This window comes from Xyrauchen texanus, chromosome 48 (genome assembly GCF_025860055.1).
Source record: "Xyrauchen texanus isolate HMW12.3.18 chromosome 48, RBS_HiC_50CHRs, whole genome shotgun sequence".
In the NCBI taxonomy this organism is placed as follows: Eukaryota; Metazoa; Chordata; class Actinopteri; order Cypriniformes; family Catostomidae; genus Xyrauchen; species Xyrauchen texanus.
In genome coordinates, this window is record NC_068323.1 from 3,117,328 (window position 1) to 3,145,189 (window position 27,862).

Consider the following 27,862-nt stretch of genomic DNA (forward strand, 5'->3'; position numbering starts at 1 on the left):
CTTCAATTAAAGTATCGTTCACATAGGTTACCATTTGTTACACCTCGTGAAATAAAACAGGCTCTAATCAGTCTTACCTCTGAACTATTAGAAAGTTCCAGTTGAATAAGAAAGTCTCACCACAGAATCTGGAACAAATCAGTCATATACTGTAAAATAGTTCAATCTGTTTCTCATTTGCATTATTAGTCCATTCCAATTACTTGGCATGATGATTCAGATCTTCATGGTGTTTGACAGGCAACTGACCAATCAACTACTTTGTCACTCAGGAATTTGTTCGCCGCCTCCGGGGTCTCAAGCGTTGCCGTGATGCCATCCACCGTTACAATGAATCTTGCCGGAAAGCGAAAGCCTAGTATCTTCCTAGCTCTAAATTTCACTTGTCGCTTTTTTCAATATTTTGGTGACGAGATCGAGACTCCAAGTCGACAATTTTAGCGTACATTTGCAAGGACTCCGTATCTAACCTTGAACGCAGCTGCTCTAAAGCCTCGATTCACTGTTCATGTACATTCGCAGCCTTTTCAATTTTCTCCACCCATGTGACAGTTTCATCCAATGCACTTTTGACTGTGGAAAGTGAGGCTGAAAGTCTGTTAAACCTATTGTCCATATTGCCGCTGAGTGCATTAATAGCAGCCATGAGATCGTCATTACTGGACGATGGGGCTGCGGAGTTCATGCTAACATCTGCTCCTTTAGAGGCGTCGCCTGCTTTCGCCATCTTTGTTTCTTCCTCTTCTGTGCCTTTATCGCCTTTTTTAACATTATTTGGCTTTGTCATTGTTAGAAATAAAAGTCTTCTAAAGGATAGCAGTGCCTTTTCTCTCCGTCTTTTATTGAGTCGTGAATGAATCAGTACAAAGCAACGAAACCAACGTTGGGGAGCAAAGTATGCATCTCGCTTTCTCCTGGATAACATACAAATATATATATATATATATATATATATATATATGACAATACTGAAGGGAGTTCACATCTCTAAACCAATAGAAATAGACATTACCTCATAGATAACAATTCCATATGACAATCTCCTTCGAAACCTTGAGAGCCCAAAACCTATATGAAAAGGCTGCTCTCTACAAGAGCCTGATGGACCATGCCACAGACAATCGTATAAAGTACACAAACATATAGTATAGACAGAGAAAGAAAAGGAGGGGGCTCCTTACAACTCCAAGTTAATATGAAACAGATGTTTGATAATGCATACAAAAAGGAATGTCTCAACTCAGCATTTTCCCTCTTGGACAGAGCTGAGATGTAGACCTATTTCTAACAGTGCCCCCTTTGATAATGACAGTTATCTTGTGAACTATTCGCTACTGAATTGTTACTGTTGTTAACAAATAATATTGTCTAGTTGAGAAAATTATGGTAAGTCAGACAGAGCTTCAGAAAATTTGGTGCCACCGGAAGTCCCCCTATGGTGAGCATTTTTAAAGGATAATTTACATAAACGAAACTTCTGTCATCATTTCCTCTTTAATGTCGTTCCAAACCTGTGTGACTTTCTTAAACATGTCTGCTCACTCTGCACCAGTGAATACATGCAGTGAGAATATGTTAAATGTTACAGTCAATCCCAAAGTTCAGCGGGAGAAAACTCTGGGAAAGAAACTTTCTAAACCTGCTAATACATGCTCAGATGAATCTGTGCGACCTTCCAGAAGACAGGAGGGAGAACAGACTGTAGCTCTGATGGGTGTGAGATGAAACTTTAAGAGACTGACAATCTCAGTCACACTATAAACCCTAATAAGATCTCAGAAATCAAAAGATTTACTCTTCTAGACTCTTCTAAAAACACACAACATTAAACATTAACAGGTCTCCCCCTTTCCATTCATCTTGCACAAAGACACATTATACAACACTTCATTTTGACATGAACTCTTCCTAACGATTGTCATGCAAAGAATGCTGGAAATTAGAAATCCCCAGTTAATCAAACTCAAAAGGCAGCGTGTCTCCCAAACTGTTCATCTTACATTCACAGACCGCATCAAAACTGAACTTTTAATGTTAAAACGTCTTATGGGAAATTGCCAGAGCTGATTTACCTGTTCACACTGGACCTAAACTGAACAATTCTGTAATTGTGAAATCGACTAATTCTTCTCACTCTTTATTAGTTTCTCTTTCAGCTGTCCTGTGCAATAACACTTCTGATAGATTAAATGTGACTGATTGACAGATTTAGTCACTTTCAGTTCATCTATTTCTTTACAATGAAAGTGTTCAGAGACTGAAATACATTTAATATTGTGAGTATTTAAGATTATTAGTGAACTTACTGTACATGATCCCATACATAAACTCTGTCTGTGAATCTGTTGTAGATTCCTCACCTGTGATTGATCCTGATACAACTGAAGTGAAGTCTGAGTCAGTGACGGAGGGAGACTCTGTTACTCTAAACACTGATATTATTAATCCACATGGAGATGAGCTGATCGTGTGGAGGTTTGGAGATATTCTCATTGCTAAAGTTGATAAAGAGAACAATAAGATCTCATTATATCCTGATGAGAGATTCAAAGACAGAATACATCTGGATCAGACGGGATCTCTCATCATTAGAAACATCAGAACCGCACACACTGGAGAATATAAACTAAAGATCAGCAGCAACAACAGAGACACCATATACAAGAGATTCAGTCTTTATGTGAAGGGTAAGTACTGTGACCGTCTGTCTGTAAACACTTCAGATCATATTCACACAAGTTTGATTTTTCTGAAAGTGTTTTGATGATGAGAGGAAGAGTATAATAATGTCATCACACACACTTGATCTACAGTCACATCATGTTTGATTTGCTTTATAAGAACTGTGTGTGTTCATGTGTTTATCAAATAATGTTTCATTGGGATTATTTTCATTGATTGTTAGTTGTGTACATTTATTTATTTATTTATTTTATTTATTTTTTTTATTTTATTTTTTTCCCCAACAATAATTGTCCTGCAGTGCTCTATAATAGAGGAAAAGCTTGTATTTGCTCCATAGGCTAAAATGGCGCCTTCTGGTGGAAAATATAAAAAATGTAAATTTTGTAGTCAGGGCTCCAGAATGAAAGCATAATATCATAGAATTGATTTTATGTTTTAATGTCACTGGGATCAAATATCACAGTTTTAATGGGTTTCAATGGGGGACATTTTTGTCCTGAAGGTCCTGAGTGTGACTATTTTGTGTATTATAGATGCATTAGAGCAGGGGTCCCCAAACTTTTTTCTATGAGGGCCACATCATATTTCCTTTCTATAATGGAGGGCCATAGTCTAACAGAAAATGGCATGGGCCGGAGTGATTTATTGTGGAGATTTTATTATGATTTTAAATGGATTTACAGTATTATGCCTCCTAATGCTAGATTAATTTATTATTTATGCACCATACATATCAAGTGATATATAGCCTATTAAAAGAGCATTATTACTATCGTAATGACATTTTTTCATATTCATTGCTATTGAAATCAAATTATTTACTTACTCATGCGTATTAGGCTAATCAGTGTGAACTATGTCCCCTTGACGCGCCAACCATACTAGGAGCTCCGTCAGTCGTGATGCTGGCCAGCTTAGACCAGTCTAGATCCAGCTCTTCTATGGTTTGGCACACTTTACCAAAAATATCCTTCCCTGTCGTAGTACCTTTGAGACTTTTTAGGGCTGCCAGCTCCTCGGACACTTCAAAGTTTGAGCTAACTCCACGAAGAAAAATGAGCAGCTGTGCCGTGTCCTGCACGTCATTACTTTCATCCAGCGCTAATGCAAAAAAATCTCATTCTTTCACTTTTTCCTTCAGCTGGGCATATTATACCCCATTTCTTCAATTCGTCTGGTGATTGTACTTGCGGACAGACTCACCGCATTTAAGATGTCTTTCTTATCGGGGCACACCTCCTCCGCAACAGCATTCATACATTTCTTTACGAACTCACATCACTGAATGGCCTACCGCAGGTTGCAATCAGTTTAGCTACCTGAAAGCTAGCTCGAATGGATGACTGGTTCAACTGGGTTTGCCGTACAAACATATTTTGCTGAGCAGATAGTCCACTTTTTAGCTTCGACACTTTGTCTGCTCTCATTTGGCCTTGTAAACTCGCATACTTGTCTCTGTGGCGGGTTTCATAGTGTCGGCGCAGATTGTATTCTTTGAACATGGAGACTGTTTCTTGACAGATGAGGCAAACAGCCATTTCTTTGCATTGAACAAAAAAATAATCACTTGTCCAATTTTGGTTAAATACCCTGCATTCTGAATCAACTTTTCTCTTTCCCAACCGTTTGGCCATTTTGTTGTCACTTTAAATTTTCTTGCTGGATCGCGTGCACCCGCTCGATCATGATGGAACGTTAATCCGGGTGAATCTAACAAATAATTTGGCTACTTTAATAATTATAACTAAGGGAAATTTTATTTTGAAAGCCAATATGTATTATCAAATACAAATATGATATGATTAAAACATATTTAAAATTAAATTGTAAAAATATTTCTCTGCATGGCATTGTTCAGAGGGCCGGTCCAAATGTGGGGGCGGGCCGTGGTTTGGGGACCCCTGCATTAGAGGATCAAAATTCCCCAAAAATATACACCTTTGGCAAAATGTATGCCATTAGCATTAACAGAGCCGAAATTATATATATAAAAAAAAATAGAAAGGGTTAATTCAGCAGTGCAGCAAAAATAGACTCTGCACTCAAACTCCCGCTGTGCTGCTTCTGCTTCCTGTAAATGCACTCATTTGTTAACATGGAAGCTAAAAAAATACACACTGTTTCTGTCCTGCTTCAGCATGCGTGAACCCTGAACTCCCTGTAAAAACACAATTAAAACGCTGGAATGCAGTCTAAACATATTCATCTACACAATCGATTGCAATATAGGCTTTTATGAAGCAACACAGGGCTGGACTGGTAATCTGGCATACCGGGCATTTTCACGGTGGGCCGACGCACTTTGGGGCTGATCAGGGGTGGACTGGCCATCGGGAGAACCAGGCCGGCCACAAAATAGTTATATTATAATTATATTCTAGATCTGCTTTGGGTGTCTGTTGGCTTTAGGTATTGTTTGCACAATTGCTTTGTTGTTGTTATTTACTCGTAAAATACAACAAAACATTAGCAAATTAATGCATTTTAGCCAAATGTGACTTCACCTCCACAACTGAATGCAATCTGAGTTATTAAATCATTGCTCTATTAATCGTCAGAATAATCGTTAGATTACTTGATTACCAGAAAAATGTATTGTGACAGCCCTAATTGATTTGTGGACGTAGGAGACGACATCAATTAAAATTTTATGTCTTGTAGATTTTAACTAACATAATTTTTTAGAGCAAACCGAAGCATTTGGGAGAAATCTGTAGTTTCATCAACTGTTCTTTGCATCTGTACAGAGCTGCATGACAAAAATGCCCAAAAGTGTCTGCATCTGTTCCCATTGCAACATTAGTGTAGATTGAGAGGCTACTGTATAGCGTCATTTGGTATGGAGCTAGAATAATGACAAAGTTTTAAATTGAAATATTGTAAATTTGAAGTTTTGAGACTGCTCTGGAAAAAATTTAGAGACCACTCCAAATGTTTCTTAAATCAGCATCTCTACTTGTATTGCAGCCATTCCAGTGTCTGTCGAATTCCTGCTTGAATCTTTGTGCCAAGAGTGGCGTAAAATCACCCAACAGCAATGTGAAAGACTGGTATAAAGCATGCCAAGACACATGAAAGCTATGATTGAAATTCAGGATTATTAAAGCAAATATTGATTTCTAAACTCATCCTTATGCCTCCTACACACTACACGACTTTTCAAGACGTCGGATTGTCGGAGATACGATAACAAATGCATGATCAGATTTGATGCATTTCAGAATATGATCTGTATGTTTTTAATCATATATTTTATTGGTTACAATATGAAAAAGACATGCTAGTTGATGTTCTGATGCAGGTACATCAGGACTCCTCCCACTGAAACTTCCCGTGCCCCGTTTATTGTGCTCTCATTGGGTGTAGGTCGACGCTGCTGTTGTATTCAGTCAAAACATATTCCACATTGCACGATATGGAATCGCAGACGGGTCCAGATATTTTAAATTCTAGATATCTCACTGACATTGACACTTCTCTCAAATCACGTCTTTGATAATTCATACATTGCATCATCGTTCACGGAAGTGAGCTCTGATTTGCCCATGATTTTAATTTTTTTTTACATTCTGTGACCACTAAAAATATCCTTTTGTGAGAATTGATAGACGATAAATACTGAGTGTTTGCTGGGTGAACCGATTCATTGATTGTAATATTAATTCAGCTACATCAAGTTAATTTTATTAACTGATCCAAATATTTATAATTCATTATAACGAGTTATGATTAATTATTCATATTTCCCTTTTAAAATAATTTGACTGTGGTACATTTGATAAATAATCTCATCCCTGTTTCTTTCGCTTCAAAGCTGTACCTAAATACATGTGATATTATTCTCAATAAGCCATGAGAATAATATTACTCCAATAAGTGAATTAATCATAATTCACTTATTAAAGCTAATTCCTTACAGTAGAAATTGTGAGCTGATACTATGAGACGTTGTATTACGATTTGAATAGTTATTTGTCATCTCATTTATAATTGTCGATCACGACTGTTTCCGTTATATATTTCCCTACATATAATAATGTAGAATAAGGAAAGTTTAAATGAATTCTTAGCTCTCACATATTGTTTCCCTAAATATAATGTTGAAGGTACGTGGGCACTTTAACCTATCCCGTGTACATCTGCATCAACCAAATTCGCTATAGCTGGGTGGTTACTTATAGGCCCAAATGAAAGAGCCCACCCCCACAAGTCTCTGCTCTGGTCACTAATATGAAGCAACTCCCTCTTCAGTGTTCCATATTTTTATGGATTGTGATGTTTCTCACCCTCATTCAATCCAGATTTCTATGACTTAAATTATTTCTGCAGAACACAAACAAAAAAATACCTACTGTTATGTAGGTCAGTTCACAAGTGAATAGTGGCCAGACCTTTAAATCTTTAATCCATTAGACTCCAGTGGTTTAATCAATGTCTTCTGAATGGATCCAATTGGATTTGGGTGAGAATAGACCAAATGTAACTGAAATATAAATCTTGACATTAAAAGTTTCCTTGGCAATCAGGATTTCAAGCTCGATTACACTTCTTATTATAGATCTTTGGTTGTGTTCTGCAGATGAAAGGAAGTCATACCCCCATGCCATCCCAAATGTGTGAGTAAATGATGAGCACCACCAATCAAATAAGTTGCCATGGGTTTAACGAACTGTTCCATAATGTATGCAATTTACCTGTACTTTTGATACTAAAGTAAATTTAGTATCAGTTACTTTAATACTTTTACTTTAGTCGTTCTTTTACGACTTCAGTCCACTTGACTTTGCATTTATTAACGCATATGGGGAGTGCCTTCATACACAACCTATTTGAAACATCTCTACAATAATGCCAATATTCTAATATTGGCTATGGTGTTTGAGCCCCACATGTTTTGGTGCGAAACTGACCGCTCGTTTTAGCACGAACTGACCACTATAAAACAGGTGCACAGACACCATTTCCTCAGAATTTCTTTCTTCAAAAAAGCGATTACCTCTTGTCTCTAAGCCCTCTATCTTCATCGTTGATTCACACCAGTCAGTGGACGGAATCTTCACAGCAGCGAGAAGAATCTCCGCTCCCCTGCAGTGCTCCGGCAAACTTTCCCAAATCCGCATCGCCGCTTGACGCTTCGCTGGTGAACGGACCTCAGCATACTCCGCAGCGCGTCGGCAGGTGTAGAGTATCCTTTTAAGCAAATACTTGTGTGTTATAAATATAAGTTATTTATATATATAATATACATTTATATTTATATATCTAGAAGAGCCACTTACGTGTTCGTGTCTTTTTCAAGATGTCGTTCCGTAAGTGTTCCTTGTGCGAGAGACACATCCTGCCATCAGACAAGCATGAGAGCTGCATTTTCTGTCTTGGCCGCGCCCACGCAGAGTCAGCTCTTATGGAGACAGACTGTCCTTACTCTGAGGACATGAGTCGCTTCACTCACGAATCGCCCTCGTTCTGAGGGACGACTCAGACTCTCGCGCCCTCCCATCCTCCTCTTCTGTGATTCCCGAGAGTTCACACGAAGGGGCACGGCGGGGCCACAAGGTTGAGCAGGACGAACTTTAGGTGGATTTCTGCTGGCACACGCCCCACAAGCCCCTCAATCTCCACTATGTGCATATTTCCCCATACGCTATGTGCGAGACGAGCTCCGGCCCTCTGAAGGAGCGTGCGGCCTCGTCTCATTATGGTGGATCTGATGCTAGGGATGATAAGGATGATAATGGCGATGTCATGTCTCTCGCCGCATCAGGTCAATGGATGATGCTATCGCCCCTCCCCCCAGCGAGGGTGAGGAACGTGTACGCGCCACTGACGGGGAGATGATTTGCGTCCTTGCAAGGGTGGTCGAAGAACTCAATCTCGAGTGGTCTCCCCCAGAGGCACCTGGACAGTCTCGCCTTGATGAGTGGTTCTTGCAGTCCGGACACCGTCAAGCAGCCGTGCCCCGCAGAACTGCCCCATTCTTCCCTGATGTGCACAGCAAACTATCTAAGTCCTGGCATGTGCCCCTCTCAGCGCGCACGTGCAGTGACTACGTTCTCTCGAACGTGGATCATGTGGAAAATAACGGCTATGCCCAATGGGTGTAGTTGAGCCCAGCGTTCCCTCCGGTGCTCCGAAGAAGGCTCGATTGGAGACACAGAACACTGTTCCCCACCTCCCCACTGCTGTTTGTCGGGAGAGGAATATTATTCACAGTGTTTTAAAAGATGTTGTTTCTGTGTCCTATGCAATAAAAAATGCAATAAAGAATACAGCACTCGTTGCAAATGCACGAAATTCTCATACAGTCAGGTCCATAAATATTGGGACATCGACACAATTCTAATCTTTTTGGCTTTATACACCACCACAATGGATTTGAAATGGTGTAGGAATTACAACAGTTTGTATATGTGCCTCTCACTTTTTAAGGGACCAAAAGTAATGGGACAATTGGCTGCTCAGCTGTTCCATGGCCAGGTGTGTGTTATTCCCTCATTATCTCATTTACAAGGAGCAGATAAAAGGTCCAGAATTCATTTCAAGTGTGCTATTTGCATTTGGAATCTGTTGCTGTCAACTCTCAATATGAGATCCAAAGAGCTGTCACTATCTTTGAAGCAAGCCATCATTAGGCTGAAAAATCAAAACAAACCCATCAGAGAGATAGCAAAAACATTAGGTGTGGCCAAATCAACTGTTTGGAACATTCTTAAAAAGAAAGAACGCACCGGTGAGCTCAGCAACACCAAAAGACCCGGAAGACCACGGAAAACAACTGTGGTGGATGACCGAAGAATTCTTTCCCTGGTGAAGAAAACACCCTTCACAACAGTTGGCCAGATCAAGAACACTCTCCAGGAGGTAGGTGTATGTGTGTTAAAGTCAACAATCAAGAGAAAACTTCACCAGAGTGAATACAGAGGGTTCACCACAAGATGTAAACCATTGGTGAGCCTCAAAAACAGGAAGGCCAAATTAGAGTTTGCCAAACAACATCTAAAAAAGCCTTCACAGATCTGGAACAACATCCTATGGACAGATGAGACAAAGATCAACTTGTACCAGAGTGATGAGAAGAGTATGGAGAAGGAAAGGAACTGCTCATGATCCAAAGCATACCACCTCATCAGTGAAGCATGGTGGTGGTAGTGTCATGGCGTGGGCATGTATGGCTGCCAATGGAACTGGTTCTCTTGTATTTATTGATGATGTGACTGCTGACAAAAGCAGCAGGATGAATTCTGAAGTGTTTCGGGCAATATTATCTGCTCATATTCAGCCAAATGCTTCAGAACTCATTGGACCCGATGACCCGAAGCATACTGCGAAAGCAACCAAAGAGTTTTTTAAGGGAAAGAAGTGGAATGTTATGCAATGGCCAAGTCAATCACCTGACCTGAATCCGATTGAGCATGCATTTCACTTTCTGAAGACAAAACTGAAGGGAAAATGCCCCAAGAACAAGCAGGAACTGAAGACAGTTGCAGTAGAGGCCTGGCAGAGCATCACCAGGGATGAAACCCAGCGTCGGGTGATGTCTATGCGTTCCAGACTTCAGGCTGTAATTGACTGCAAAGGATTTGCAACCAAGTATTAAAAAGTGAAAGTTTGATTTATAATTGTTAATCTGTCCCATTACTTTTGGTCCCTTAAAGGGGTCATACAATGGTACATGCACTTTTTCAAGTTGATTGTACTGAAATGTGTGTTGGCTGTGCCTGTACACAACCATCCTATTATGATAAAAATCCATCCAGTGTTTTTGTTTTAATCTCCTTATATATTTTCCCCTGCCTCAAATCGAGCCGTTCAAATCGAGTGATGTCACACGGTCGGACGCCCCTCCTAGGATTGTTGATTGACAGCAGTGTTTCAACACAGACCCGCCCTCGCTGGTGAGCGAGCTGCAGTGGGATTTCTTTAAGACTGCAAGGGAAGCTCAGCTTCGCCTATGATGTCAAAAAAATATTGGTCAAATATGTACTATTGTGTAAACAATTTATTGACTAAAAATGCGTTAGAACACGTTCATCTCGAAGACGAGTTCGTTCAGAATCAGCTACATTACATATAGCAGGTCGGCTGACTCGATTTACTTCTCATACATTCCCGTAGCGTCAGTGCATTTCCCTGTTGAAGCCTAGCGTCCATTGACTTCAATAGGGCTGCTCTGAACAGTTTTTTTCAGTGCTCTGAAAATAGACGGTCATTGGATAAATGCTGCGATTATGTCCCGCCCACGGACGCTCAGCGTCTCTGGGGGTGAATGAGGAGTGGGCTGGCCCGGACTCCGGGCTTCCGCGTGATGATTGGAGGATCTGTCGAAAGACTGCATCTCCTTTTGATTGACAGCGAAGCTGTACTATAAGAAGTCACTGAAGCTATTTCGCGCTCAGGCCCATCGCGGATTTCTCAAGTGTAGTCGAAAGACAAACTGCTGCAACCTATTTCTTTATATTTGTTTGGCGAAATTGCTAGTCAATTTGCATAATACATTTCACACAATTATACACCACATTCCTTGTTTCAGTTTTACCAAGTTTAATATATTTTGTTTTAGAGCGTTCGTTCGTTCGTTCGTTCGTTCATTCATACAGTAGGCTAGGCTAGCGTCGTACGGGTGAAACTGCGCACGATGGCAGATGGTGCTAATATTGTCGACCTGATTTAGGCGAAGCCATTTGAAAGTCTTCCTTACGAGGAAGAAAAAATTAGAATTAAACAGCAGGGCAGATCAACACCTAAGATTGATGTAGTGCAAAAAATAGGGAAAAACAACAGGTCTTTTCAGCTCTCCTGGTATGACAAAGTTAGCTGGCTGACTGGAAGTGCTGTGACAAATAAAATGTACTGCTGGCCATGCCTCTTGATGAAACCATCTCACGGATGTGTTGTTTGGTCAAAAGTGGGGTTTGGAGATCTGTCTAACTTGACAGGGCATATAAAAGACGTGAAAAGAGCAATGAACATGTGAGTGCATGTGCAAGATTAAGTTGCATGGGCAGGATCAGGGTTGAGCATGCAATCAATGAAGGTGCTCGCATTCAAGTGACTAAACATAATGAAACAGTCAAACAAAACAGGGCCTTCCTAAACCGCCTTATTGATGTAACATCCTTGCTTGGCCAACAGGAGCTGTCATTTAGGGGACATGATGAGAGTAGTGAATCATCCAACAAGGGAAATTACAGGGAGTTCACAGAAACATTATCTAAATATGACTCTGTACTGTCCACACAATTAGAGTCCTCAACTGTGTTTTCTGGTATGTCCCATACTATTCAAAATGACTTGATCTCTGCTCTTGCAGCCACCATTTCTGATCAGATCAGAGATGAAATTCAGGATGCTCCCTTTTTTGGATGGCAGGTGGATGAAACAACTGATATATCCTGCCGTGCCCAACTCTCTGTCATTGTTCGCTATGTGGATAGTGCAGGTAAAATTCAGGAGCGCTTTACTGGATTTTTTGATGTTTCTGGAGGGCGAGATGCTCAGTCCGTTTTTGATGTTTTAAATGAGAACATGCAGGCCTACAATTTTAAGGATAAGCTTGTGGCACAGACCTAAGATGGGGCTGCTGTCATGGCTTCAGCACTCAATGGTCTGCAGGCCAAAGTGAAAGCAATAGCCCCAAGTGCAATGTTTGTGCATTGCTATGCACACAGACTGAATCTGGTGCTGTCACAGGGGGCTAAATGCTTGCCTGAGTGCAGAATTTTTTTTTTTGCATCACTCTCTGGGTTTGGCACATTTTTTTCAAAATCCACAAAGAGGATGTCTTTTCTGGAGTCTGCAGAAAGTAAAAGTATACCCAAAGTAAAATTAAAGCTGTTCTTGAACCTTTTGGAGTACATGCATGGTTTTGGTCACATTTGAAAGGGGACACTCTGAAGTTTTTTCCCCAGCAGTCAGAATTACTGTAAGTGCTACTGATTTTGAGTAATAGAAGTTTGAACACAATGAAATAGAAGTTTGTTTTTCCGCCTGAATTTTTTTTTTGCGTACAGATGCCTGCAGATGACTATAACTTGTAGCTATTAACTTGAGAACACAATGGGATCACAGCATGAAGCCTTACCTAGTCCAAGTTCAAATGTTATAACAATACCATAAAAAATTAATATTTTACACATGTTTTTCTAAGGGTACACCCAGGCGTTTTACAAAAGGACACTCCAAAAGGACCCTTTGGTAACCTAGGACAAAAAGGCTCCTACTTTTGAACGCTTCAATGTACAGTCATAATTTTGGGCTCTAATGAAAGATGACACTTAGAGCTATCATATTCCATATCCAGATCCACTATTAGTTTTGCTGACACAGAGTAACTGATCCATAAACACATTAGAGTGCCTTTTCCCTTCTTGAAACTAAATGTTGTGCATATAAAAGAGTCAAAACTAGTGCTATGGTGGACAGTTTGTTTATATAAAAAATACACAACAAACTATTTACATGAATTTTTACACAAAGTATTTACAAACCATTATAAAATTGTACATGTTTCTAGCAACATGCCAGTCATTGTAGCAGTCACATTTGGGTACAAAGCACAAAGGCACATCACAGGAAGAGTACTTCACTGGTGTCTTTGCATGACACTGCCTGCACTTCAGACGACCAGCTGTGCAAGATTTGGTGATGTGCAACGGCCTGTGATCTGCTCTTCGTGGAGCAGGAGATACGGGTCTGGCTGTGGAGTGAGACCCCAACTCTGCCAGCTCCTCAGCAAGGGTCTCTCTGAAAGCCTTCTGGTTCATAGGGACCTCTCCTTTACATAGGGCTCCTCTCTTGATGAGATGCTGTCCTGCTGCTCCACTTTATGTGGCCGCTTGCTGAGTGGGGGAGAAGTATCCGGCTCCCAATCGCTATCTGATTCAGTGAGAATAAATAAATGTAATTTACAAAGCTAAACACAACTTTTCCATCTTTTCTGTATTCTATATATATATATATATGTATCGTTTTTCTTTTCGAGTGTGTAATATTATTGTATGTATATTTACTGTAAATACTGTATACTTTGCCAATGTACTATGGAACAAATAGATGGGCCTACACCTCCCCCATGAATTCAGCACTGTAACAAATAGATGGCCCTACACCTCCCCCACCTCCCCGCATTGTAACAAATAGACTCTCAAACACAACATATATTCTTATTTTCAACTTATATTTATTGATTTATTTATATATATATTTCGCGTCCATTTATATATATATAAATACATATTTACAGTAAATGTACAAAACATCTATATAGCATGTCAATAGATCTGAAACAATGAACTAAAACCTCACACACGCACAAACAAATACAAAAAACACGCACAAACGGTTCAAACACTCACTGAGGAAACACACGACAAAGGGTAATTACAAAATGTGTATTCATTATTCAAACTAAAGCTTATTTATGCGGAATATACAGTAATATATGTTATAAAACACAAGAAAACACTTACTTGTCCAGAGCAATGTCTCATCTCTCCATAAACATTTCCTCTGCCTCCGAATCATCCGTATTGTTTTCAGAAATTTCATCTCCAAACTCATCATTTTCACAATGAATGCCTTCTTATAGCACATCCTGTTGTGAAAATCCTGTTTTTCGCGATCCGTTTCACCATATTTAAATCTCCAAATGTGTAAACAGTTCCAAAACAACAGTCTTCAGGTTTTACGCACAGACGCACAAAACACGGCAAGGCAACTTTGCGCACACACATTACAGAACCGTGCTCTAATCGTCCCACTAAAGCCGCATATCACTGTTTTCAGAATTTCATTGGCTATACGAATTGCCTGTCATTCACACTCTTGGATATAATTGGTTTGATCAGGAAACAAAGGAAAGGGGGGAGGCCCTTACATTCGACACAGACTGTGGTTGGGTATTGAAGGCTTTGGACAGGACATGGAAGCTCCTATTGGGTCAAATGAGTTGTCAATCGAATGGTCAGAGTGCGTGCTTCCATTTTGATACCGGATATAGGAAATGTTTAAATCTGAACTGAAGTTATGACCGATAGATCATAGAATGCGTCGAAGTTGTGATAGCGCTGTCGGCTAACGCGAAATGCTACTACTATATTCCGTGGATGTTTATTGATATATAAATGTGTTATGGACTAAATACTTCATTGAATTGGATTGTATGGACCCTTTACAGTGTAACCAAACCATTTTTGTTGGAATGTAATGGATCAGTGGACTAACAGGAGGCTTCATGGGTGAGTTTCTTCCAGTTTGGGTTTGTTTATTTGGCTGTTGGTGGTCTGACAAAGAGACATATTGTACCCGCTGTGTTGATTGTATCTTAAAAAGGTTTACATCGTTCGAATCACGAGTATCTCAGCTTTCCAAATATATGTATTGTTTACTTTTTTTTTTTTTTTTTTGGAGTTTTATCTTTCAAAAACATAAACCTCTGAAACACACCGTGGGTTGTGTGCGGCACATTGGACCGGCAAAGCGTTAAAAAGTGGGAGGCGCATATACAAACTGTTGTAATTCCTACACCGTTCACCTGATTTGGATGTAAATACCCTCAAATTAAAGCTGAAAGTCTGCAGTTAAAGCACGTCTTTTTCGTTTCATTTCAAATCCATTGTGGTGGTGTATAGAGCCAAAAAGATTAGAATTGTGTCGATGTCCCAATATTTATGGACATGACTGTACATTCTCAAAAAAGGGCCCTTTTCCTCTTCAAAGCACAGACATTATGCACAACTGTGGTAAGCAACGCATTATATCATACGGTGAGCAAACCAAAGTGCTCTCTGTCCCATTACGCAGACGTGTGGCGAGCCCTAATGGGCATTTCAGAATGGGTGTAAAAAACGATTTAACATGTCTATACAATCCAATTTGCTCGCCGGTCACCCCGTTTCAATGCCGTTCTGTCTTACACGGTTTCGTCCGAAGACACGCCAGTGTTACGAGCTGAAATACACAATCTAATCGTGAAAGACGTGATAGAGATTGTGCCAAATTGTCAAGCACAAAAAGGGTTTTACAGCCGTTATTTTCTTGTCCAAAATAGAGAAAGCGGACTTCGGCCAATCCTGGATCTGAGACATTTAAATCGCGCACTTATAAAAGCGCCCATTCAAAATGATTACTCAGAATTCATTTCTATCGCATGTACGCCACACGATTGGTTTGCATCGAAAGATCTGAAGGATGCGCTCCTCGCACATTTACGAAGTGTATCAATGCCGTGCTCCCCCTTTGAGACTTTGGCTGTTACTAGCACAATCAGAGGCTCTGTTATGCCAACACAGAGACTTTCTGCTTCAGCATCTAGCTTGGGCCTCAATGTAAACTGGACGAAGAGCACACTCTCTCCCAGCCGAAATATCACTTTTTTTGGGAGTCCGCCTCGACTCCACGAGCGGGCGTGTTCAGGCGTCTGTCTCACTCAGTTCAAACTGGGGAGAACACTTCCTCCTGAAGCTGTTTCAGAAAGCATTGGGATTTATGGCGGCGGCATCGGCTGTCATCCCATTAGGTCTCTTATACATGAGACCACTTCAGTGCTGGCTGAAATGAAATGTGTGTTGTGAAAGGTGCTATACAAATAAAATTGACTTGACTTGAAGCGCCGTGTGCCACAACATGCTTTGCGCCAATGGCGCATGCGTATTATTATATCCCGCCACTGTATAGCTGCATTGGTACCATGGACAGCTCCTGCATTTTACCAGCGAGGTGTGGCGCTGGGGCAAATTATCAGGTGGAAAGTGGTGACTACAGATGCTTCCAACACAGGTTGAGGGCGGTGTGTGATGGGCGCCCGACTTTCGGCACCTGGACAGGTCCGAGGAGGTCGTGGCATATAGAACTATCTAGAACCTAGAATTATCGGCTGTAATTCTAGCCTTGAAAGACTTTTCAGTCAGAAATAATGAACTGTCATGTCCTGGTTCGCTCAGACAACATGACATTTGTGGCATATATATATAAACCGCCAAGGTGGAATTCATTCACCGCCACTGTTGAGACTGACACGGCATCCCTCCTATGGAGTGAGTGTCATCTCCTCTTCCTGCGAGCGACATATGTCCAAGTCTGCCTGAATTATGACACAGACCTACTGCCACGCCAAGGGGTGATACCGGGCGATTGGAGACTTCATCCTCAGATGGTGTTGAGGATTTGGGAAGTATTCAGCAAAGCAAAAATCGACCTATTTGCCTCAGTGGAGAATGCCCACTGTCCCCTTTGGTTTTCAAAGTCCCAAGCCCCGTTGGGAACGGATGCAATGGCACACAAATGGCCGGCGAAACGCAAATATGCCTGATCCACTCTGTCATATGCAAAGTCCGTGAGGACAAGGAAACGGTTCTATTAGTTTGAGCCGATATGGCCCAACCAGCCATTGTTTCCAGAAATGATAGAGATGCTGTACAGCCCAGCATGGGAAATACCGCTGAGGAGGGTTCTCCTTTCTCAGGCGCATGGCACAATCTGGTATCCCCAGCCCCAGTCCACTGAACAGGGTGCACTACACGTGCCAGAACTGACACGTTCAGTCATGAACACCATTTTGCAAGCCAGAGCACCGTCCACAAGACGGTGATATATATATCTCTATCTATCTATTTACTTATTCTCCCTTTATAAGTACGGGCTCCGCATCATTTACACTACCGCCTGCATTCAGGCTGTTATAATTCCATAAGTCACAAGCACTTCATTATAAATAAACTCTCTTCCCAGCCGGGTTCATAAGGAGTAATTCATACAACATGGCTATAGCTCATATTAATTATGTGTGCTATCCTACTGGCCATCATGAGGATCACTCACTGCAGCATACTCATGTCGGTCGTCGTCCCATAAGACTGCGCCGCCATGTTTCCTCTTTAGGAAGTTATGTCATGTAGTGCGGCGTGATGGGATTCTGTTCCCTATATGCATTAGTAAACACAATGTTAAGTGGACTGAAGTCGAAAGAGAACGTCTCGGTTACGTACATAACCTTGGTTCCCTGAGAGGAAGGGAACGAGACATTGCGAACACTAGCTGCTCCACAAGACTCTGAGTCCTTGAGGCACGAGGCTCCTTGTTCTCAGTCAGAAATTCTGAGGAAATGGTGTCTGTGCACCTGTTTTATAGTGGTCAATTCGCGCCGAAATGAGTGGTCAGTTTCGCACCAAAACATGTGGGGCTCAAACACCATAGCCAATATTAGAATATTGGCGTTATTGTGGAGAGGTTTCAAATAGGTTGTGTATGAAGGCACTCCCCATATGCGTTAGTAAACGCAATGTCTCGTTCCCTTCGTCTCAGGGAACCGAGGTTACGTACGTAACCGAGACATTTTCTCTTGAGCTACTTTAACTTTTATTTGAGTCAGTTTCCATGAAAGTATCTTTACTTTTACTCAAGTATGACAAATGGATACTTTATACAACACTGTCTGAAACAAAGATCATAACGCTTTCCTTACTTTGACAATCTGGAACTGAAGCTAATCTCACCGGTCTCATCATTTGTGCTCGCTTGGTGCTGGTTTGTGCGTGTTTGATATCGTTGAAGCATTTATTATTGGCAAAGATTGAATCTTTCACCCCATCAAACTCCAAATACAACAGTGAATATTGTCTGTCTGTAAGCTGTGAACGTTTGTGGATCATTGTAGAATAAGACCATGTGAGGCATCTGAGGCTAAAACATTTATAAGATGCATGAATGAATACAATAATGTGAACAAATCTCACTTTGTGTTTGTTTTTAACATTGTCACCCCATTAAACTCTAAATCGACAGTGTTTACATGTCTGTGTTAAACTGAGTGTTAGTTTATAGACAAAGATACTTAAAGATGTGAGGTTAGAGGTTAAACACTTATAGCATATATCAAATATGAAATTTGTTTAAATTAACATTTTTATTAGTATATAGCAGTAATTAACTGTAAAATAAAATCATACATGTAATTAGCTTATGTTATTTCAATCCAGCATTTGAATCTCTCTCGTAGCGCCCATTAGTAAAGACAAACCAACCAAAAATATAAAGTTCATAAACTGAGTCATTTCCACAGACAAGATAACTTTGAGTGCGTGATCTGCTGTAAATATTCATTTAATTGGGAATAGTCGTTATAATATTGGGCTTTTATTATTGGCTGTTTTCTCTGACAGTCACATATATACATGTACTGATATTCATTCTTCATCAGTGTTTGATCATATTTCAATACGAGATCTCTGTGTCAGGAAATATCAGATTTGATCTAATATTTAATGAACTCTTATCAAATAAACAGCAGATGCAGCTCAACATGACACAGATGGAGAGAATAAAGGAAATATTTTATTAAATCAGTTTCATCTGTCAGAAACATTCAACAAATAAATTAATAACAAGTAAAAGTGATTTATTATTGTTTATTAGTGATTAGAGACTGAAATACACTTATTATTGTGAGTATTTAAGATTATTAGTGAACTCACTGTACATGGTCCCGTACATAACCTGTGAATCTGTTCTTTGCAGAATCCCCATTTGATATTGATCCCGATAGAACTGAAGTGAAGTCTGTGTCAGTGATTGTGGGAGAATCTGTCTCTCTAAACACTGATATTAAACCACATGGAGATGAACTGATCGTGTGGAGGTTTGGAGATATTCTCATTGCTAAAGATGATAAAGAGAACAATAAGATATCATTCTCTCCTGATGAGAGATTCAAAGACAGAATACATCTGGATCAGACGGGATCTCTCATCATTACAGACAGCAGAACCGCACACACTGGAGAATATAAACTAAAGATCAGCAGCAACAACAGAGAGCCCATATACAAGAGATTCATTCTTATTGTGAGCGGTAAGTACTGTGACCGTCTGTCTGTAAACACTTCAGATCATATTCACACAAGTTTGATTTTTCTGAAAGTGTTTTGATGATGAGAGGAAGAGTATAATAATGTCATCACACACACTTGATCTACAGTCACATCATGTTTGATTTGCTTTATAAGAACTGTGTGTGTTCATGTGTTCATCAAATATTGTTTCATTGGGATTATTTGATTGATTAAAGGGTTAATCCGTCTCTATCATTAGCAGTGCTCAACATGAGTTTGTGTGTGTTAGCATGATTTTACTGACACATACAGCAACAATGACATTGTGTACTCGTGTGTCATTAAAGATAAACAACAACATGATCAATGATTACGTCACACTTAATGTTCCTCAGAAAACATGTTTTTAACTGGGAATATTTCTGTAAATGTCCCGTCAGGATTCATTATAAATGTCATTTCTGACATGATTATTATGGGATTCATATTATCAGGTGTCGTTGTGTGAATGAAACAGAGAGAATTAATAGAAATAAATCAAATCTAAAGTGTGAAATGTTCATGAACTCTTAATACTGAATATTTTGCAGGTTATTTAGTGCTGATGATGAATGATTCAGTGACAGTAATGGCGTCTCTCTTTATCTGTTACAGAGCCTCTGTCTGCAGGTGCTATAGCAGGAATAACTCTTGCTGTTCTTGGTGCTGTTCTGCTGCTCGTGGCTGCAGCTGCTGCTGGTGTGATTTACTATCGCAAGATCTCTGAACTAGAAAGACTAAATGGTAAGTGTCACCTACATCTGATACAGCAAGAGGAAAATAATGATCTTTATTGTGCTGCAGTTTAAATGTGTTTTTGACTTTGTTCATTATTAATATTTCATCTGTTTGTTATCAGTAATTATAATTGATTTAGTGTAATTAATGAAGTGTATGATTGTTAAATGATATTCAGATACTCGACTGCTGACTGTATTGATGAATGATGTCATGGCTGTATTAGTAACTCGAGTGTTCATTATTATGTATATTAAGGAATAATTGACTCCGGCCCGTTGAATTGTTTAAAATAATGTTCCCGTTATACATCGGGTGTGAGATATTTTTAACCCTTGTGCATCCTTGTGGACATTTTTGGCTTTTTCAGTTTTGTTTTTTTGATAACTTTGTCTGTGTTAATGCTAACTGCATAAAATTTTCCACAGGTGTGAATTTTTATTGGAATTGTAATATTTCACCCTATTTCCTTTAAAAAAAATATTTTTTGCACTAGTTACACAAAATACTCCCTCTTAGCGTCGTTTTGGACAAAAATGCCCCATTGAAACCCATTAAAACTGCGATTTTTAATCCCAGTGCCATTTAACTATAAAATTATGCAATCTTGTTTAACATGCTTTCATTATGTTGGCAAGGCTTCAAAATTTACATTTGAAATATTTTTTACCAGATCGTGCCATTTTTTCAGGTTTGGCATATCATCGCTTTTGTTGTTGTTTTCTGCTGTTTTTGGCTTATGCATATTATAGAGCCAATTAGATACATTATGAATATATAATTGTGTGAGTGTGTTGGTATGGATTTAGAGTGTGGTTTGTATGTGTCTGAGGCTCTAATAATAAAAATAATAAAAATTCTGTTTAGCATTTATTAAATTGAAAATAATTATAATTATATAATTATAATAAGTCAGTGAAAGTAGAAAAAAATATTATTCTATAATATTTTTATGACACTTTTTTGACATGGCCATTTTTGTCCATTATGGACCTGAGTGGTAGCTTTTTTTTAAATCTGATACTTCATAAAAAATATGAAAGCATCAAAATGAATGTTGTTGTTAATCATTGACATATCCAAGGCTCTAATAATCAAAGAAAAAAAATTCTGCTTAGCATTTATTAAATTGAAAATAATTATAATTATTATATTTTTTATAAAAAAACAACAGTGGCATTATGTAAACAAACAAGCTTTTAAAGGGTTAAAATTCTGAAAATGAATGAATGTTTGGTCATTATGATTAGAGCTGATGCTGGTTAAAATAATTATGTCAGTGAAAGTGGAAAAAAATATAAATCTATAATATTTTTATGACAGTTTTTGGACATGGCCATTTTTGTCCATAATGAACCTATGTGTAACTTTTTTTAATTGATGCACAAGGGTTAAATAATTAAAGGGCCGGAGTCAATTATTCGGCTTATACTGCAGTTTCCACAGCTTAAGACATCATTCAGCGTTTATCTCAAGACATTTTCTGATTATCATCACTAAAACACTTTTATGAGGGGAACTACTTTCGTGTGTGTGTGTGTGTGTGTGTGCTAATATTACAGAAGGACTGTTAACTGTTTACAGACATATTTGCTTTTGGCCAGTTTGTCAACTTTCCTTAGCCAAAAGTTGGATGCAGTCATTTAATGTGCGTTTGCAATGTGAAACAAAGGTTCTCATTGCCATTAATGATTTGAATCCTCTGACTTACTGTAGATCCCTCAAACGTGATAGAGGAGTTGTTATGTACATGAGCAAATTAATGGGTTAATTAAGCCATGTAAGACACTAAAATAACACGCGTTAACTTAATGCATGACGGCATACGGCGTTTATGTAAGTTATGTACGGAGTTTCAAAGCTTAATACAGCGATACAAAACACGTGAATTTTGACCCTTATGGCTTTCCATAAATTTTTGTTATGATAAACGCACGTCAAAAAATTACGTTTTCAGTGGCTCCAAAGCGCACGTTGAGAGCACATTTCGCAGTCAAAGCACACACTTTTGATGGGTCAGTGTGTAATCAGACACACGACCAGGTGTATATGAATATTTTGGTTTGCCATAAGAGAGTGCGTGTGAGCGTGTGCATGTATAAGCAAACGTGTGTGTGTGTGTGTGTGTGTGTGTGTGCGTGCGCACGTGTGTTTGCGTGTGTGAGCGTGTGTAAATGCAGGTGAGACGAAGGAGTGCGAGGGCTCTTTTTAACCGAAATGTAATTAAATGTACGATGTTTTAGACATTATTTTGATGTTCTTAACTGATTTACTTTAACCAGTCTTTTGTTTAATTGGTTATTTTGTTGTGGTAGCCTGTACAGATCTTTGAAATAATTTGGTGAAGTCATATGATCAGGAAATACTTCATAGTCGTGCATTTACTTGAAAAATAATTGCACACGTTAGAACATCAGTAAACCAATCAGAATCAAGAATTTAACAGACCAGTGCTATATATTGTAAAACGTTGTAGATTATTGTAGGAGTGCACATTTTATTTCCAGACTTTTATCACACTTATCAAACCCGTCCATGAGTTTCAGTTCATGAAGATCAGTTACTTCCTCACTTTTAACATAGATGTAAGTAACCCCCTAAATCTTTTTATTACAAAAGAGGAACATACAGTATGTTCAGGGGTGAGGATTGTGGCATTTCAGTCATAAACATAATTACTGTAAAACATTGCTCATTTCTTATTATTTCTTTTTCTTTTATTATATATGTTAATTTCTCAAAGAGGAATCTCAAAATCAATATTGATAATCAACCTGAAACTGAGGGGAAATGTTAAAATATTGAACTCTTCTGCCCACATAAGTCTGAATCCTGAAATGTTCTGAGTGCACATTATACTTCACTACATACCCTTAAAAAAATTAAGACTTCGACTTAGACTCGACCCTTCCCATTATAAACTGACCCTAAAAGTGAGCAATCTTGAGCATGACATGAGGACTTCAGTTCTAAGAAACAAGAATGTGCAGAATGTTTATATATGTGCATGTACATTATAATGTGCTCTAGAGATCAGTTTTTGGATCATCCTGAGCCGAGATATTGAGGTTTCTGTAAACATCTGTATAACCAAAATGTGCAATGAAACAAAGATGGCCGCCGTATAAAAATAAAAAAAACTGGTGGTTTTGCAATAACAATACATAGAGGTAATCACTCAAAAAAAATTAGGAAAATTAAAAATGGTCAAGCTTCAGATGTTTTGAAAAAGATAACCATATTTTAACATTTTGATCACAAAAAAAATGAAGGAAAAAACACTTACTCTTGCTGTGCGTCCCAAGATAACTGCGTTCAATAATATAAATCAAGTCCAGAGGCATCTGAAGTGTTGTATTCATTAGTGATCACCTCGGTAATTCAGGTGTGAAATATCTCAAACAACAACCCTCTACGATCATGTTGGAGAAAGAATCATCATTGGCTAGTAAATTTGTTTACTTGCAAGACGTTTGACTTAATTTAATGTAACATAAAATATATTAAGCAAACTAAGAGAGGGGCCTCTTCATATATATTCACACAATGTAGTATATTGTAATTTTTTATATATATAGCTTTATAATTTTAATCACATTTTAGCTTTTTAAAAATTTACAAATTTCACATTCTATCAATTTATATGATGTCATGAAATTGCATTTGTAATAATGATACAAGTTGTTGTTTTTTTTTAAATTTCATACAAATTTTTAACAAAACAATTCACATGATCGGAACCTAATAATGAAAATTAGGGGTCATGATTGTGAAATTTGGCTGACAATTAATTGTCAAACAATAATTTTGATTATGATGATTTAATTGCCTGTTTTAGGCGTTTCGCGATTATGAAGATTAATTACCATACAAACTCACTATGTGGCTTCATGCACACAACAAAGTCATTTATACAAATTTAGCTTGGGTCTTATAATTAATTAATAAAATATTATTTTAATTATCAAAATATGTCTAAATAACTCAAATATATCTCCTCTTATTTGTTCGATTTATGTTTGATCCATTTGACTTGTTCAGTGTTTTGTTTTCTTTTGCTGCTTTTGTAACCCAGCTAACCTGTATAGCTATTATATTATATTATAGTATTAGTACTGTTGTGTGTGAAAATCACAGGAGATCAGCAGTTACAGAAATACTCAAACCAGCCCGTCTGGTGCCAACAATCATGCCACAGTCCAAATTACTGCGATCACATTTTTCCCCATTCTGATGGTTGATGTGAACATAAACTGAAGCTCCTGACCCGTATCTGCATGATTTTATGCACCACTGCTGCCACATGATTGGGTGATTAGATAATCACATGGATTCACTGAAACACTTTGTTTCTGTAGAGTTGACAGAGAAACTTTCTGAATGCTATTCTAAAATGCGGGTTGGCGCTGGCAGCATGAGGGAGATGTACGCAATATTAGGCAGGTGGTTTTAATGTTGTGGCTGATCGGTGTTTGAGAGTGAAGCTGAGAGTTTCAGTGTAGCTGAAGTGCTGTCAATCATAATTCATCACAACATCATTAAAGCATTCAATTCCTTTTTAACAGGATAAATATTGTGTAATTTGTGTGTGTGACACTTGTAGAGGAGTATATCTACATCCCGGATATAAAGATTTTACTCGTCTCGCATTCAAACACACGAGAATACAAACACTGAACTCAACCCCAATCTATAATCAATTAAAAACATCTTTATGTAATCTTACATGTATAATGATATTTCAGCTGCTGAACTTCTGTATGTCACAACGTTAAAATGTTAAATATTTATAGAATTTATAAACTGCTTTAATATTCACAATGCAATAAACATGTTTAATTATTGTGTTTAATTATTGCACTTTATCGACTGTGTCTCAGTTGGTAGAGCGGGTCTGCTGCCAATCGCAGGGTTGGTGGTTCGAATCCCGGCCCACACGACTCCACATGCCGAAGTGTCCTTGGGCAAGAAACTGAACCCCAATTTACTCCCAATGGCAGGCTAGCACCTTAAATGCAGCTCTGCCAGTGTGTGTGTGTGTGAATGAGACAGTGTAAAGCGCTATATAAATGCAGACCATTTACCATCTTTTCGAAGTTTTTTTTTCAGCTGTTATAATAATATGATCATATCTGATGTTTGTTCATAAATATATTTGATGTTCAGTTTTCAGTGCAGTGAGAACATTCACCTGTTTTAATATCAACATTTCTCCTGTATTTCTCTCTTCTGTGTCCATACAGATCAATATAGTACAGTGTTCGTGATGGAGGGAGATCCTGTCCCTCTAATCACTGATGATGCTCATATAAAGACCGATAAAGTGAATGTGTATCATAAAGACACTCTCATAGTTGAAATCAGAGGAGGGAAGATCACACCTGTTAAAGATGATATTCAGAGAGAGACTGAAGCTGAATCATCAGACTGGATCTCTCATCATCAGTAACAGCAGACGCACAGACTCTGGAGTTTTTAAACTGAAGATCAGCATCTGCACTGGAGAGATCACATTTAAGACAATAATTGTTACTGTCGTTGGTGAGTAGATGAACTCTTTTAATTTAATAATGATCAGATTTACATCAGAAATGTGCAGGACTCCCCGAGTCACATGATGCACTTTTATTTCTGTCACTCTTTTGATATAAAATGTAAATTATTGGTGAATATTTACACGACAGATTTCCAGTGAAAACATCATTTATGATTACGGTTCATTAATTAAACACGATTACTGATCATTTATTAAACACGATTACTGTTCATTAATTAAACACGATTACTGATCATTTATTAAACACGATTACTGTTCATTTATTAAACACGATTACTGTTCATTAATTAAACACGATTACTGATCATTTATTAAACACGATTACTGATCATTTATTAAACATGATTACTGTTCATTTATTAAACATGATTACTGTTCATTAATTAAACATGATTACTGATCATTAATTAAACATGATTACTGTTCATTTATTAAACATGATTACTCTTCATTTATTAAACATGATTACTGTTCATTAATTAAACACGATTACTGTTCATTAATTAAACATGATTACTGATCATTTATTAAACACGATTACTGTTCATTAATTAAACACGATTACTGATCATTTATTAAACACGATTACTGTTCATTAATTAAACATGATTACTGTTCATTAATTAAACATGATTACTGATCATTTATTAAACATGATTACTGTTCATTAATTAAACATGATTACTGATCATTTATTAAACATGATAACTGTTCATTAATTAAACACGATTACTGATCATTAATTAAACACGATTACTGATCATTAATTAAACATGATTACTGATCATTTATTAAACATGATTACTGTTCATTAATTAAACATGATTACTGTTCATTAATTAAACATGATTACTGATCATTTATTAAACATGATTACTGTTCATTAATTAAACATGATTACTGATCATTTATTAAACATGATAACTGTTCATTAATTAAACACGATTACTGATCATTAATTAAACACGATTACTGTTCATTAATTAAACACGATTACTGATCATTAATTAAACACGATTACTGTTCATTAATTAAACACGATTACTGATCATTTATTAAACATGATTACTGATCATTTATTAAACATGATAACTGTTCATTAATTAAACATGATTACTGATCATTTATTAAACATGATAACTGTTCATTAATTAAACACGATTACTGATCATTTATTAAACACGATTACTGTTCATTAATTAAACACGATTACTGATCATTTATTAAACACAATTACTGTTCATTAATTAAACACGATTACTGATCATTAATTAAACATGATTACTGATCATTTATTAAACATGATTACTGTTCATTAATTAAACACGATTACTGATCATTTATTAAACATGATTACTGATCATTTATTAAACATGATAACTGTTCATTAATTAAACATGATTACTGATCATTTATTAAACATGATTACTGTTCATTAATTAAACACGATTACTGATCATTTATTAAACACGATTACTGATCATTTATTAAACACGATTACTGTTCATTAATTAAACACGATTACTGATCATTTATTAAACATGATTACTGTTCATTAATTAAACACGATTACTGATCATTTATTAAACATGATAACTGATCATTTATTAAACATGATAACTGTTCATTAATTAAACATGATTACTGATCATTTATTAAACATGATAACTGTTCATTAATTAAACATGATTACTGATCATTTATTAAACACGATTACTGTTCATTAATTAAACATGATTACTGTTCATTAATTAAACATGATTACTGATCATTTATTAAACATGATTACTGTTCATTAATTAAACATGATTACTGTTCATTAATTAAACATGATTACTGATCATTTATTAAACATGATTACTGTTCATTAATTAAACACGATTACTGTTCATTTATTAAACACGATTACTGTTCATTTATTAAACACGATTACTGTTCATTTATTAAACATGATTACTGTTCATTTATTAAACACGATTACTGTTCATCTATTTAAACACGATTACTGTTCATTAATT

General features: G+C 37.6%; 3 protein-coding genes across 3 annotated transcripts in view; 2 read left to right on the forward strand and 1 right to left on the reverse strand.

Annotated features, from left to right (window-relative positions):
- LOC127639469 (uncharacterized) overlaps nucleotides 1-27,862 on the forward strand; it is an 808,968-nt gene that overhangs the window by 135,969 nt on the left and 645,137 nt on the right. The gene's annotated exons all lie outside the window — the stretch shown is intronic.
- The window catches only part of LOC127639747 (SLAM family member 5-like), a 101,868-nt gene that overhangs the window by 51,847 nt on the left and 22,159 nt on the right, over nucleotides 1-27,862 (reverse strand). The window lies entirely within an intron of this gene.
- Nucleotides 1-27,862, forward strand: part of LOC127639743 (uncharacterized) — a 40,416-nt gene that overhangs the window by 6,831 nt on the left and 5,723 nt on the right. The window contains exons 3-6 of the mRNA XM_052121946.1: nucleotides 2,352-2,687; nucleotides 19,198-19,530; nucleotides 20,165-20,293; nucleotides 25,531-25,828. Of these exons, the coding sequence (XP_051977906.1) occupies nucleotides 2,352-2,687; nucleotides 19,198-19,530; nucleotides 20,165-20,293; nucleotides 25,531-25,736 (1,004 nt within the window). The 3' untranslated portion in view covers nucleotides 25,737-25,828. The remainder of the gene's footprint in view (nucleotides 1-2,351; nucleotides 2,688-19,197; nucleotides 19,531-20,164; nucleotides 20,294-25,530; nucleotides 25,829-27,862) is intronic.